This window comes from Budorcas taxicolor, chromosome 16 (genome assembly GCF_023091745.1).
Source record: "Budorcas taxicolor isolate Tak-1 chromosome 16, Takin1.1, whole genome shotgun sequence".
Taxonomy (NCBI): domain Eukaryota; kingdom Metazoa; phylum Chordata; class Mammalia; order Artiodactyla; family Bovidae; genus Budorcas; species Budorcas taxicolor.
Window position 1 is genome coordinate 69404531 of NC_068925.1, and position 14200 is coordinate 69418730.

The 14200-nt window shown below is 43.7% G+C and overlaps 1 protein-coding gene across 1 annotated transcript in view; it reads right to left on the reverse strand.

The window, feature by feature from the left end:
- Positions 1-13513, reverse strand: part of KCNK2 (potassium two pore domain channel subfamily K member 2) — a 134706-nt gene extending 121193 nt beyond the window's left edge. Inside the window, exons 1-2 of the mRNA XM_052653991.1 lie at positions 13468-13513; positions 9698-10008 (exon numbers count right to left, since the gene is read on the reverse strand). Coding sequence (XP_052509951.1) covers positions 9698-10008; positions 13468-13513 — 357 coding nt within the window. The remainder of the gene's footprint in view (positions 1-9697; positions 10009-13467) is intronic.
- Between the last annotated feature and the right edge of the window lie 687 nt (positions 13514-14200).

Sequence of the window (14200 nt, forward strand, 5' to 3'; positions counted from 1 at the left end):
CAGTATTTTTGGGCTTCCCTGGTGGCTCAGACAGTAAAGAATCTGCCTGCAATGTGGGAGATCTGGGTTCGATCCCTGGGTTGGGGAGATCCCCTGGAGGAGGGCATGGCAACACACTCTAGTATTCTTGTCTGGAGAATCCCATGGACAGAGGAGCCTGGTGGGCTACAGTCCATGGGGTTGCAGAGTCAGACACAACTGAGAGACTCAGCACAGCACAGTCCAACACCCTTGAACTAAATACTTATTGGGTATTTACTATCACTAGACATTATGCTACACACATTCTTGCGTAACCATCTAAGCAAAAGGCCCTGGAGATGGGGTCACAAGGAAGAATCTAATCAAGGTACCATTCTGTCTCTTCCTGAACTACAAGGCACTTAATCTGTCTGTGCCTCAGTTTCCTCATTGTACAAATGTGAACTAAAATATACATGTCAGGGGCTGTGTGAATTAAGTAATATAATATGCCTTAACATGAAAAATAGTATTCAAATATATGACAAAATGAAAATGTAGATACACAACTCTAAGAATTTTACAGCCACCATCATAATTGATATTGACAGATATATTCTAGTCAAGCTTCACTCTAATACTATTGGAGCTTTACATTTACGTCATGTTTTTAGTTTAGCCCAAATAAATTGTCAGCCAAAATCTATTTTTAAATGTTTCACAATGTATTTGCAAAAGAATTTCTCATATTCTCCAATAACCATTCCAGCTATCAAATCATGCCATTATTATTTGAAAATATTCCTTTTTAATCATATCAGTTTGGGTCATATTTTATTGATATATAATATTCATATAGTACCTTACTAATCTTTTAACAAATATTAACTACTTAATTTTCATATATCCTTTGGAGATAAAATATTTTTCTGACAACTACTTTTATGCTTTATACAAAAACTTAAGTGTAATTAGAAAACAGTGAATGAAAATATCTCAGTTGTTACTTAATGTACTTACACATGGAAAAAAAAGTTTTCCATTTCAATGCTTTCACTCTGAAAGTCAAGATAGCATTAAAATATAGGGAGAGATGGGAGGCAAACACATCTCACTAAGAAAGTAGCAAATGACAGAATTCCAGGAAATCCCAGGAAAACTGGAAATTGACAAGGTTTTCCTTAAGACTTCTGTATCACCCTTGATACCTTATTCCTTCTTGTAACTGTGAAGACAGTGCTCCTGAGTAATCCTCACCCTTGAAGCCCAGGTTTTTAAATAACTCCTAGATATTCTGGTAAACTAATCCATGCTACTAGAAGGAGAAGGGGATGACAGAGGATGAGATGGTTTGTATGACATCATCAACTCAATGGACATGAGTTTGAGTAAACCTGAGATAGTGAAGGACAGCCTGGTGTGCTGTAGTCCATGGGGTCACAAAGAGTTGGACATCACTGAACGACTGAACAACGAACAGCAACTAGAAGTTTACACATTATGCTATCTAAAAGTGCCTTCTCCAGAGATTAACCCAAAAGTATTTATGGGATGGTTTAAATATTTGGGGGGTATTTTTTTTTGTTAAAATCATGTTCTAAAGTCAAAATTCATCCAAAAGAAAAGACAGCCATTTTAGATGCTCTCTGGACAACATGATATTGTATCCATAAATAAAATGATCAAAGATGAACATATGTGTGTGTGTATAATATATATCGGGCTTCCCAGGTGGCACAGTGGTAAAGTGGTAAAGATTTCTTCTGTCAATGCAGGAGATGCAAGAGAAGTGGGTTCATCCCCTAAATGGAAGCCAAATATATATACCTGGATGCTTATACAACTCTAACCCTAACCCTAACCCTAATTGTACACAGAATGGTGTGAATCACAATACTATACGTAGAACCATGTAATATCACTCACCACCATATACAATCAGGTCTAAGTGCATTTTTCATATGCCCAACTATCCTATTTGCCATTAAGAGAGCCACAGTTCCAAACATAATTGCTCCCCCATTCAAACATTTTCAGTGGCTCCCATGATTAGAGACCACTTTTTACATGTTTCTTTAAAGGGTCCCTATGCAAAGAAAAATGAAACCTTGGGGGAATGGGGTGATACACGTTGCTAAAATGAGGGAAACATCCTTGAAATCTTAGGTTGTAAATCAATCATTCATGTAAATTTGGGATCTATTTCTTAGCAACCTCGACATGTTGACGTTCTCCTGGGAGTTTACTATAATCTTTGCTCATCTCAACCTACACCAATTCCCCAGGTGATTTTACCCAAAGTCTTGACTTCAAATGGTTTTGGCATAAAGATGAGTTCCAAAAGGATATCTTTCTCTTGACCACTCCCCCAAAGGCCAACACATCTCCAGGATCCCACACAACATCAACCCTTGGATGTGCTCACAGGCATCTCAGATTTGACTTGGCTGGGCAAGAATTAGCCTGAGCCATTGGGCTAAAATAACCACACAACACCGTCCCCTGGTAAAGGCATGAGACACACTGATCAAGACTGCTGTTTTATAACCACGGCCTAAGGCACTTCAGGGAGGTGAGCACCAGCTTGTCGGCATTATTTGCGGATAACAGTATGACAGATGATTTGCACCTGGTCTCAGAAAGTCTCCTGGAAAGCGGTGCCACCGAGGCTGATGATATGACAAGAAAATGCCGAAGTGGCCAGCAGGGGACTGGAAACTCCAGTTAAGACGCCGTTTTGGTCTTCCTGGTCCCATGGTGTTCTAAGCACACACAGGGGGTTCTAAGAGTATGGCCTGGCATGGACTGTGGGTCTGCAGTACTGAGCCATGTTCCCGCACTGTTACTGGGGGTCCTATGAATCTTCTTTGGCATGAGTGGTAAAGAACCGTCTACCAATGCAAGAGACATAAGAGTGGTGGGTTCAACCCCTGGCTTGGGAAGATCCCCTAGAGGAGGGCATGGCAACGCACTCCAGTATTCTTGCCTGGAGAATCCCATAGACAGAGGAGCCTGGTGGGCCACGGCCCACAGGGTTGCCAAGTGTCAGACATGACAGAAGTAACTTAGCGTGCACACACGCACAGCTCTTCTTCAGTAACCAAAGTCTGTCTAATGGACACTATCAGAGCCCAAAACTAAGCTCCCCCAGCACTCTTCCTCATCTCAGAAAAATGAAAACTGCCTTCTCTTAGTTCCTCAGGACAAAAATATTGGGGTTATCTTCAACGCCTCACCTTTGCCCTGCCCATCTTGTCCGTGAGTAAGTCTCACTGGCTAGCCTTGCAAACCATATCTAGAATCTAACCATATCTTACAACCTTTACCACAACTACCGTATTTCCAGCTCCCCTTATCCCTGATCCATCACTAGGATTACCGCAGGAGCCTCAGAACTGCTTTCTCAGTTTCTGCCCGTCGCCTCCTGCAGTCTATCTTCTAGTCGGCAGCCAGAGGGATCCTGGTGAAACACACGCGAGAGGACACTCATCTGTACCAAAAAAGCCAAACTCCTGATTATCACTTACAAGGCCCTACAGGACTTGGCCATCATTACCTGCCTGACATCCCTCTCTACCATGCGCTCCCAGCATCCCAGCTGCTCCTCTGCACACAAGGGACGCTCTCATCTCTGGGTTACGCTGAGCCCTCTGCTGAGTGTTATTCCCCAGATGGCCCCTGAGTTAATTCCCTCATTAAAAGTCACCTTATCCATGGAGCTTCTTCAGTGACCTTATCTAACATTCATCACCAGGACCATCCAACATTTCCTATCCCTCTTCACTGTTATGTTTTTCTCTTGAGACTTATCACTCCCTAATAAACTGTCTTCCCTTAGGAGAATGCAAGCTCACCCAGAGCAAGAATTTTCACGTTTTATTCTCTACTGTGTTTCAGTGCCTGGGACAATGCACATGGCAGGGATTTAATAAATACTTGTGAACTAATAATGATAGTAGAATTAATATAAAGCAAAGTTTTTCTTTTTTTTAAGTCTAGTCTGTTGGCATTCTAAGGCAGGTAGCTCCAGGCATCCCCTGGTACCCAGCCAATGCCCTCAGTGGCACTCCTCCTCCAGAAGGAGGGGACCAGGCCTAGGATAAAGCCCACCTCCTTCATATGGAACAAGAGGCCTTGCTCTGCTCTACCAGAGTTGCTCATAATGCCGCCCCTCACACCCAGACAATCCAGTTACACCATGCCTTCTGCCTCAAACATCTGCTGATCCCCAGGTTTCCTCCAGAGAGCTCTGATTCCACAATGAAAATCCAGTTTCCCTTTCACTACTTCTGTGTCTTCTCCACTCTCACTGGGTGGTTAATTTCTTCCTCAGCAGCTCAGCTCCAATCTGTAAGTACTTATCTCATGATTAAGTTCATAACAGTCTCTTCCATTGACTCTGGAGGAGAGAGGATTTTAAGAGAAGCCAAGTTATTTCCGTCACTTTACTTGGCTCAATATCCAGCACAAAGGTCAACACAGTGGAAGTGCTCAATAAACACCACTGAATGAATCCATAAGAACAAAACTGAAAGGAGGGAACCATGCAGAGAATATAATCCCCCAACAGGAAAACTCCAAGACCTAGATCTGAGGCTACTACATGACCTACCACATGTTAAATGTGTCCGTTTCTTCACCCAAAGAGCAGATAGAATAAATACCTTCCCTACCTACCTCACAGAGGGTAGAGCTCAGATGGTAAAACAAGAGTAAAATACCCCATGAAATACTTTTGATCAATGTATAGATCAAAAAATTTTGCTCTTTTTTTTAAATCTCATAATTGATTCAGCAAACATGGAAATAACTAGATCAAAACCAGGTACATCTAATTAAAGAGTTTTCAGTAGTCACATATGGATGTGAGAGCTGGACAATAAAGGCTGTTGCTGCTGCTGCTGCTGCTGTTAAGTCACTTCAGTCATGTTCGACTCTGTGCGACCCCATAGATGGCAGCCCACTAGGCTCCCCCGTCCCTGGGATTCTCCAGGCAAGAACACTGGAGTGGGTTGCCATTTCCTTCTCCAATGCATGAAAGTGAAAAGTGAAAGTGAAGTTGCTCAGCCGTGTCTGACCCTTGGCAACCCCATGGACTGGCTCCTCCATCCATGGGATTCCAGGCTCCTCCATCCATGGGATTTTCCAGGCAAGAGTACTGGAGTGGAGTGCCATTGCCTTCTCCGGCTAAGTGCTGCAAAATTGATGCTTTCGAACTGTGGTGCTGGAGCTGACTCTTCAAAGTCCGTTGAACAGCAAGGAGATCAAACCTGAATACTCTTGGGAAGGGCTGATGCTAAAGCTGAAGCTGTAATATTCTGGCCACCTGATGCAAATACCTGACTCATTGCAAAAGACTCTGATGCTGGGAAAGAGTGAAGGCAGATGGAGAAGAGGGCGACAGAGGATGAGATGGTTGGATGGCATCACCAGTTCAATGGACGTGAACCTGGGCAAACTCCAGGAGATGGTGAGGAACAGGCATGCCTGGCATGCTGTAGTCCATGGGATCGAGCGGAGTTGGACACAACTTGGCAACTGAACAACAACAACCTGTAACTCAGATGGTAAAGAATCTGCCTGCCATGCAGGAGACCCAGGTTTGATCCCTGGGTCAGGAAGATCTCCAAGAGAAGAGAATGACAACCTACTCCAGGATTCTTGCCTGAAGAACTTCATGGACAGATAAGCCTGGTGGGCTACAGTCCATGGGGTCCCAAAGAGTAGGACTGAGTAACTAACACTTTTACTTTTTTTCACATATCTAATATAACTATGCCTCTACTGGTTTACAACAACATTCAAACAGTGTTGTCCAAAAAGAATGTTAAAATACAGGTTATATATTCTCTATGTATATGGAGAGAAAGCTATGTTATAGAATATAAATCACTGCATACAGAGGACTACAATTTGATATTCATTACACTTTACTAAATAAAGTGATATAGAACTTTGCAGCAAACTTTAATTCTTATTACCTGTTTTAAGAGGCAGTAAATTCAAGAGCTAAAAGCATAGGCTCTGGAGTCTGTCCATTTAGCTTTGACTAACAGTACAGTCTAACTTTTAGAAAATTAGCTCCTTCTGATTCAGTTTCACATAAGTTAAATATACATAATAAAGCACATTCCTCATAGAGTTGTTTAAGAGAATTAAAGGAGATAACACATATAAAGAGTTAGAACATTGCCTTGCACATAGAAATTACTCATTAAATTTTGGCTATTATTAATGTATTCATGACTCTTGAAATTTAAAGATGTTTCCATATATTTTTCTGTACTGATATCAAACTAACAAATGTAAAGAAAGTTGAAAAATCAAAGTTTTCAAAGTATTTCATCCCAGAATAGATCTCTTTGTCTTGATATCTCTGCCGCCACCTCAATCTTGCCTTAGAGGGCCTGTGCCAAAAACAGCACTTAGATGGAACACACATGTTGGGAATCAAAAGAGAAGAGGAAGTCGCTCTCATGTGCCTTAAGGCGGCATCCCCCTATCTCCCCTTCCCCCCTGCCCCCAAGCCTAGGCTACCCTGTGAGACAACCGCAGCGTGGAATGAGGTTGCAATCGCCCACTGAGAGGTGTAATTAATAGGAAAAAAAAAAAAAAAGCAGAGACATCACTTTGCTGACAAAGGTCCATTTGCTCAAAGATATGGTTTTTCCAGTAGTCATGTATGGATATGAGTGTTGGACCATAAAGAAGGCTGAGCCCCAAAGAAATGATGCTTCTGAACTGTGGTGCTGGAGAAGACTCTTGAGAGTCCCTTGGACTGCACGGAAATCCAACCAGTCAATCCTAAAGGAAATCAATCCTGAATATTCATTGGAAGGATTGATGCTGAAGCTGAAGTTCCAATACTTTGCCACTTGAGGCAGAGCCGACTCATTGCAAAAGACCCTGATGCTGGCAAAGACTGAGGGCAGGAGCAGAAGTGGGTGATAGGGGATGAGATGGTTGGATGGCATCACTGACTGAATGGACATGGGTTTGAGCAAACTCCAGGAAATAGTGAAGGTCAGGGAAGCCTGGCATGCTGCAGTTCATGGGGTCACAAAGAGTTGGACATGACTTAGCGACTGAACAATAACAACAAAGATTAGGTTAACTGTAGGTAACCTAAGGTTAACTGATGTTGGTCTTACTGTCTTACTATCCACTTCCTCCTCCTTTCCCACTCATTACAAAAAGAATCCAGAATTCCTTCTCTATCAGCACTAGGCCTGAACTTCTATCACCTGTCACACCCTCAGCTCTGAAAGCCATGGAAGAGTGCAAACGCCTAGGAATAAAACCAGATCTGAAGACCTGAACTTTGATCCTAATGATACTGTCCGGAGTAAGTCAATGAGGCTTTCTGTGTCTTAGTTTTCTAATCCTTAGAGCTGCAATATGACTGCTTAATATGACTACTCATGAGGCTTTAAGGCAGGAGTAAAAAGGAAAATAAACATGGGGAAAACACTTGGAAATTTATGAGAATCACACAAATGAAATGTAATTCTAATATACGATTCCTGGCTCATTCGCTTTCCTCCCTATTTAGACACTGATCTTGACCCTTGGAGCCATGCCATTACAAAGATTTCTCTGATAAGAACAAGTTATATTCAAAGAGAGAAAAATAATTTATTTAAACCACAGGGTTAGAAAGGTGATGGATATGACTATAAATAACATGCAACCTCTGCATTTAAAAGTACTGAATAAGCACCAAAATCCTTAAGATTTTTTGAGAAGCAAAAATACTCAATCAGCAGTGAATATCAATAAGGCTAAAATGGATTGCCTGTGGATAGCAGAAAGAAATAAAAATTAGGTCATATACTGAGCTCCATTTGTGTTTATTCCAAAAAAAAAAGTAACATTTTCTTTCTCTGCCAAAGACAAACAATCTCTCTGGAGAAGGTAAGAATGCAACTACCTGAAACAGAAGCTTCCACCCAATTAAGAGATAAGCAGGGAAGGAAAAATAACAACAGCAGCAAATAAGCCTAACACTTCTTGAGCACCTCAATGCCTTACATGGATTATCTCATTACTCCTCACAGCAACCTGTTTGATAGCTTTTCTTCCTTCATTCTAGATAGATTAAGAATTAGAGAGGAAAATTACTTGTTCAAGATAAAACCTCTAGTAAAGTACTCAAATGGAGTTTAAAACATCTTATCCAACCCCAAAGTTTAGATTTTTACCACAACTTCATGTTCCCTCTGCCAAAATAACCAGGAGCTCTTCTAAAACTCAAGGGAAGTGGGGATTCTTCAAAGATTTTTAGTACCACTACAGATGATATGCACAAATCAAGAGTGAAGTGGAAATGATCTTATGCAGGAATAGGAAATGGGATGGTTGAATCAATATTCTCTGGCAGGTACATTGTCAATACTGAAAATGTTGCCATCATTTACAAATAGTAGGGAATTCAGTATCTAGTGGCTAAAGAACCTTTCCAAAATTTAAGTCCAATAGGTGAGATGCAGAAGTGCTGACTGTGGTAGATGAGAAAAAGAGCGTACGAGCTTTCATAGCTTTTAACAAAACTTGAATGAGAACTTGTGTGTGTGTTCTATAAATAGGGTGATAAAAGACAGAAGTAACATTTGGGGATCCATGGCAAGAGGGAATATGAGAAGAAAAGCCATAGAGCAAGAAACTGGATAAAAAATCACTAATAATTTCTTCCCTCAATCGACTATCCCAGCTCACTCAAATGATGCAAAAAACCAAGCATAACATGAGGAAGAAACTGCTCAGTTGATGACTCACAGATGGTTTTCAATCTCATTTGACTTAAAACTGGTGAGAAAAATAGGCTCCATAGAAAAATGAATATATATATATCATTAAAATGTGTTCAACTATGAAATAAAATTCTAGGGTTTTCATCTTGACCAAGATTCTTGGTTGGACCAATGTATTCTTTTAAACAAAAGAAATCTACAACAAAAATATAGCCATCTCCAAGGAGTCTAACTGAAATTTTTACATCATTTTGGGATTAACTTTTTTTTGAAAAAAAAAAAAAAAAAAAGTTTTTCCATAAGGATACTACTCTGCCATTATAGAGTAAATTAAAACTAAATTACTTTTTATTCAAAAACTCCATTTTTCTGTGTTAGTAGTAAATTGCTTTTAGTTGGGGTTTAGAGAAGCAATGATTAATCACTTCTGCCCAGACACCTTAAAAAGCCAGTTACTGGAGTTATACTTCGGTGAGATTAAAGAAGTGAGCTACGGCTTGTTGACCATGAGGGGTGCCCACCTGAAGCGGGTCGCACCACAAACCCATCTTTTCTTTCCTATGACGGCCAGCGCCACAATTACTGCCCTTTTCCCGCCTTGCGTTTTCCCTTCATTCGTCACAGCCAAGTTTCTCAGCCAGCAAGGGGCCTCTCGCCTTGAGGGCCTCCAGCAGGGTGACCCCACGTGCACGGGCATTCACTGGCAGTTCCAAGACAAGGCAAACGGAAAGAAGGGAGGTGACAATAGGAAAGAAGCAGAGAAACACAAGGGCAGGAGGGGATGAGAAGGAGCAGCAAGACAGAGAATAAAGGAGAAGCAGGAGAAGAGAGAGGCAGCACAATACCAAGAAAAAGAAACGGTGGCCAAAGAGGCCCAGGCTAAGGAGAAGAGGGAAGAGGACCCCACAGGCAGATGCTGAGTTACTGCCTCTTCTTACTTGTCTTCCCCGCAGGGAAAACGGAGTAACAACTCCTGGGGGCCTCACCTGGATGAGTTCGTCCAGCTCGGTTGAATTGACACAGGCGTGCTGGGAAATAAACGTCTGCTTCTGGATCACGATGGTGGTCCGCTGGGAAATCTCGTGAGGCTGCTCCAAGGCTTTGAACACGGTGGCTCCGATGATGAGATAGAGGACGACCACCAGGAAAATCGTGGAGACCGTCTTCCATTTCATAACATTGATGGTCGTGTCACTCTCCACCCGGGAAGCAAGCACAGTGGGTTTGGTGGAGAAGGAGAGCCTGGGTTTGGAGTTCTGAGCAGCAGACTTAGGATCCAGCAAATCAGGGGCCGCCACTGCCAACAACAGAGAAGGGAGGTTAGAGGGGTCAGCAAAAGTGGTCTGGACTCCGCCTGCTATCCTGGTGAGAGCTCCAGAGCCTAAACCAGAAGTGTGCCCATGAGGTCGCATCCAGGACCGTATATGAGGTTCAGGGAGAAGGGGGTGGGTCTCAGCTCTCTGCTGCTATTGGGGTTTCCAATAGGAGGAGGAAAAAACCAGGAGGTGGACCAAGAACCTTTAAAAAAATGAATAAAAGAATGCCTGCGGTCTTCCTAATTAATTTAACAATGTACACCTGTCCAACGTGCTAGTGAACACATTTGCAGAACTCCTAAGAGTTGATGGTACTAAAACTAGCTATCTGAATGCTCATAAAGAAGGCTAAGGTATTATTCCTATTCTCAAGAACACTCTATATCACAAGCAAATTATCTAAAAATTCATTACAATAAAGGGACTGTATTATAAGTGAATTTGCACTCCAGACATTGTTGCTCGAAGTAAAACATTAGTAATTATCTGGTAAAACGTGATGGCAAATAAACCACTCAATAGCTCTATCATTTCTTTTTGCCCGCATCCAAAGTGGGCTCATGATTAAGTATTCTCTGTATTTTGTTATTCAATCTCTGATATCTTGAAAAAAGAAAAACAAAAGCACTGTCACCCATTCTGGCTCAATCACAGGTGCAGCCAAGAGATGACATGTTCTTTCCATTTCAACAATGAACATTATCAAGAAAAAAAAAATTAAAACCTTGTCTCACACCTTAGACCTACAGGCTCTGTACAAAGCTAATTGCTCCATTAGAGAGGATTTATGTTTCTCTTACAAATTCCCATATACTCTGGGGTGACTCTAAATCCATTTATTATTTATCTCAGCTGTTCCAAAATATCATTAATGGATTTATTTTTAGAAAATTCAAGAGATACTAGACTTCCACTTGCTAAAGGGAAAATAAGCCATTTACTACAGAGTATTTGATTGGAAAGGCAACACTGAACCAAAAGGGGTAATAGAATGGCTGTAAGATGGGACACTTCAAAATATCATTAACTCGGACAGAATAATTGATTTACCATCCATAATTCTTACAAATATAAGTAAAATTACTTTGTTATTGTTGTTGTTATTTAGTTGCTAAGTCATGTCTGACTTTTTTCAACTCCATGGCCGGTCAGGCCTCTCTGTCCATGGGATTTCCCAGGCAAGAATACTGGAATTTCCTTCTCCAGAGGATCTTCCCGACCCCAGGGATTGAATCCACGTCTCTTGCGTTGGCAGGTGGATTCTTTACTGCTGAGCCATGAGGGAAGCCCAAAATTACTTTGGTGTTTAATAAAATTATAACCTAATCTGAATAACCGGAGAAGGCAATGGCACCCCACTCCAGTACTCTTTCCTGGAAAATCCAATGGACAGAGGAACCTAGTAGGCTGCAGTCCATGGGGTCTCGAAGAGTTGGACACCACTGAGCGACTTCACTTTCACTTTTCACTTTCATGCATTGGAGAAGGCAATGGCAACCCACTCCAGTGTTCTTGCCTGGAGAATCCCAGGGACAGAGGAGCCTAGTGGGCTGCAATCTATGGGGTCGCACAGAGTCGGACACGACTGAAGCGACTTAGCAGCAGCAGCAATCTGAATAACACTTTTTAGGTAAGTACATAAGAAATACCTATGCAATTGCACCCAAACATCATACAGGTAGCTGAAATTACTTGAAAATAAGAAGGGAATAAGGAGTGTCAATTTTCACATGACTACATACTCTGCCCTCTTGTCTACCACTGTGAGTTAAATGTAGGACCGCCACAGTTGGCGTTCATAAAATAAATCATCTGTGCCCATCTGAAAGAAGCTTTGCAAACAAAGCTATGTGAAGCACCAGAACTAAGTAAGGAGTGTTGTGTAATGATGGCAGGTAACAAAGCGCTGCTCAATCAGCATAACTCTGAATGATTCGGACTTTGAAGGGAAGTCAGGGCCCTGATGAAGTAACTGTGGCTTGGGCTCCAAGTAGGGATTCCACATAAGTACAGGTCATTTCAGCAGATTCAAATGGTTCAACCTGCTATGCACAGATATGTACACATTTCCCTCCTGATACTGTCACCTGCTTCAAATAAAACCACAAATTAGCAGACACCTTTTAACATGTGATATTCATAAAGGAAACTTCATCTCAAATAAGCATTGGATATGTGTTTCATGGCTACAGGCCATGGGGTCTGGACTGTAGACCACAGAGTCCCACACAACTGATCAACTAAGCATGGCACAGCATGTGTTCAAGGCTTTAATTTTTTGAAACATTTTAATAGAAATGTTGATAACAGCTGAAATTACTGTCATCTGCTGTCTAGCCACCTCACCCCACCTCCAAGCTGCTTAGTGAGTCTCAGTGAAAAATAAAGGTCATCATCTAAAATTAAGCCATCTTTGGAACAAAAATAACAGAAAATCACTCAGAAACTCCACATTATCTCTCTGAAGGAAGCTGTCCAAGCCTTTCCTCCCCAGTTCTCTGTGCTCTCTTCTCATCTTTCTCATTTTTCCCATCACTGATTTCTTGTCTGCAGCACTGGAAAACACCAAGACCTTGATGCTTCCAAATCCCAATCCTAAATTGCAATGCCAAATTAAGATATTATATGGTTAGGGGGAAAAGGAAGAGATTTTTAAGACTGTGTGTGTACTGTGTGTATTATTAAGCTAAAACATTTCCTGGTGTATTTTAATTCTTTTAAGTTATTGCTTTTTCTTTTTAATTAGTAGAAGTATATATAATGCACATTTGGCAGACAGAATGGGCAGAACCTGGTGAAACACCAAAATAAAAAACAAGAGTCTTTCCGCACGAATATGGGGAACCCTCTGGGTTTCCATCTCCATGTCGTTTGATGTATGATCATGAAGAGAAGCTCCTTAGAATAAGGAATCAAAGATTCACCCCTTCCACACACTCTGGGCACCATCACGCCTTCCCTTCTCTGCCTGCAGCACCTCACAGCCTCCGCTTAATCCCAGCCTCTCATCCGCACCCACGTCTGTCTTCTTCGCTCCCGGCCACAACTGACGACTCAATTCCAGGAGAAATGGGCTTTTTTTCAGCACCACTGCCTATGCCACCGCGCTGTAGGCAACAAGTGTGACCAGGGTCACCCGTCGGGCGACTCCCAAGAGCTGACCCTCCTCCTTCGGAAACTCCCCTAAGTGTCCCAAACCTACACCCAAGACAGATGCAAAACGCCCAGGCACCCGCGGGAGAGTGGGGAGAAGCAGCCAGGAGTGGATCCGGGGATAGATTTACCTCCAACCCCAGATTGGGATCCAGCACCTTGGACGGGAAACGAAAGGTGGAAAACGTCCGCGTGCTGCCAGCGGGGCTTTTACAACCCTCCCGGGACTGGCTGGGACGGAAAACGCGCGGCGGGAGATGGGGAGGGGGGGTACCCGGGGGTCTCACCTCCTGCTCTATAGCCGGCTCTCTCCCGCGAGGCGCTGGGAAGCATGAGGCATGCAGCATTCACAATTTTTTTTGTTTGTTTTTGGAAAAAGACGGACTTGAAGCTTTTACAAACAACACGCCATTGTACTCACTTATTCAGAGACGGGCTGCGCGCTCCAAGCTGCACAGGCAGGCATTTTTTTTCCCCCGGCTTTGTTTTACAAGGTGGGGAGAGCCAGGGCTGGACGCGGGGAGGGAGGAGGGGAGCGTGAGAAGACACGGAATCGCGGGAAGGAGGGGACACCCGCGGGCCGGGCAGAGGGCGAGGCCGAGGCCAAGTTGGGCTGGGGCGCCGCCGCCCCCGCGCGCGCCTGCGGCCGGGCCCGGGTCACCCGGAGAGCGCGGGCGACCCGGGTCCCGCGCCGGCCCGCAGCCGCCGCCGCCGCCGCGCGCTCCGCCCCGGGCCGCGCGCTGGCCCGGCCCCGGCGCGGCGCGGCGCGGGGGCGGTGGGTGCAGCCCGAGCGGCTGTGCGCCCTGGCGTCTTTGTGCGCGAGCCTCGCTCAGCCCCTCTTCGCATGTCTTTGTGCGTCTCCCCGGCAGAGCCCTCGGCGCCCCGGGGGCGAAGGTGGGGATGGCACGGTCTGGGCGCGCCGGGCGCCCTCCAGCTCGCAGCTCGGCCGGCCGCCGCCGCTCTCCCTTCCAGGCTCGCTCCTTTCCCTCCTTTCGGAACTCCCTCCCCCTGGGCTCCCCG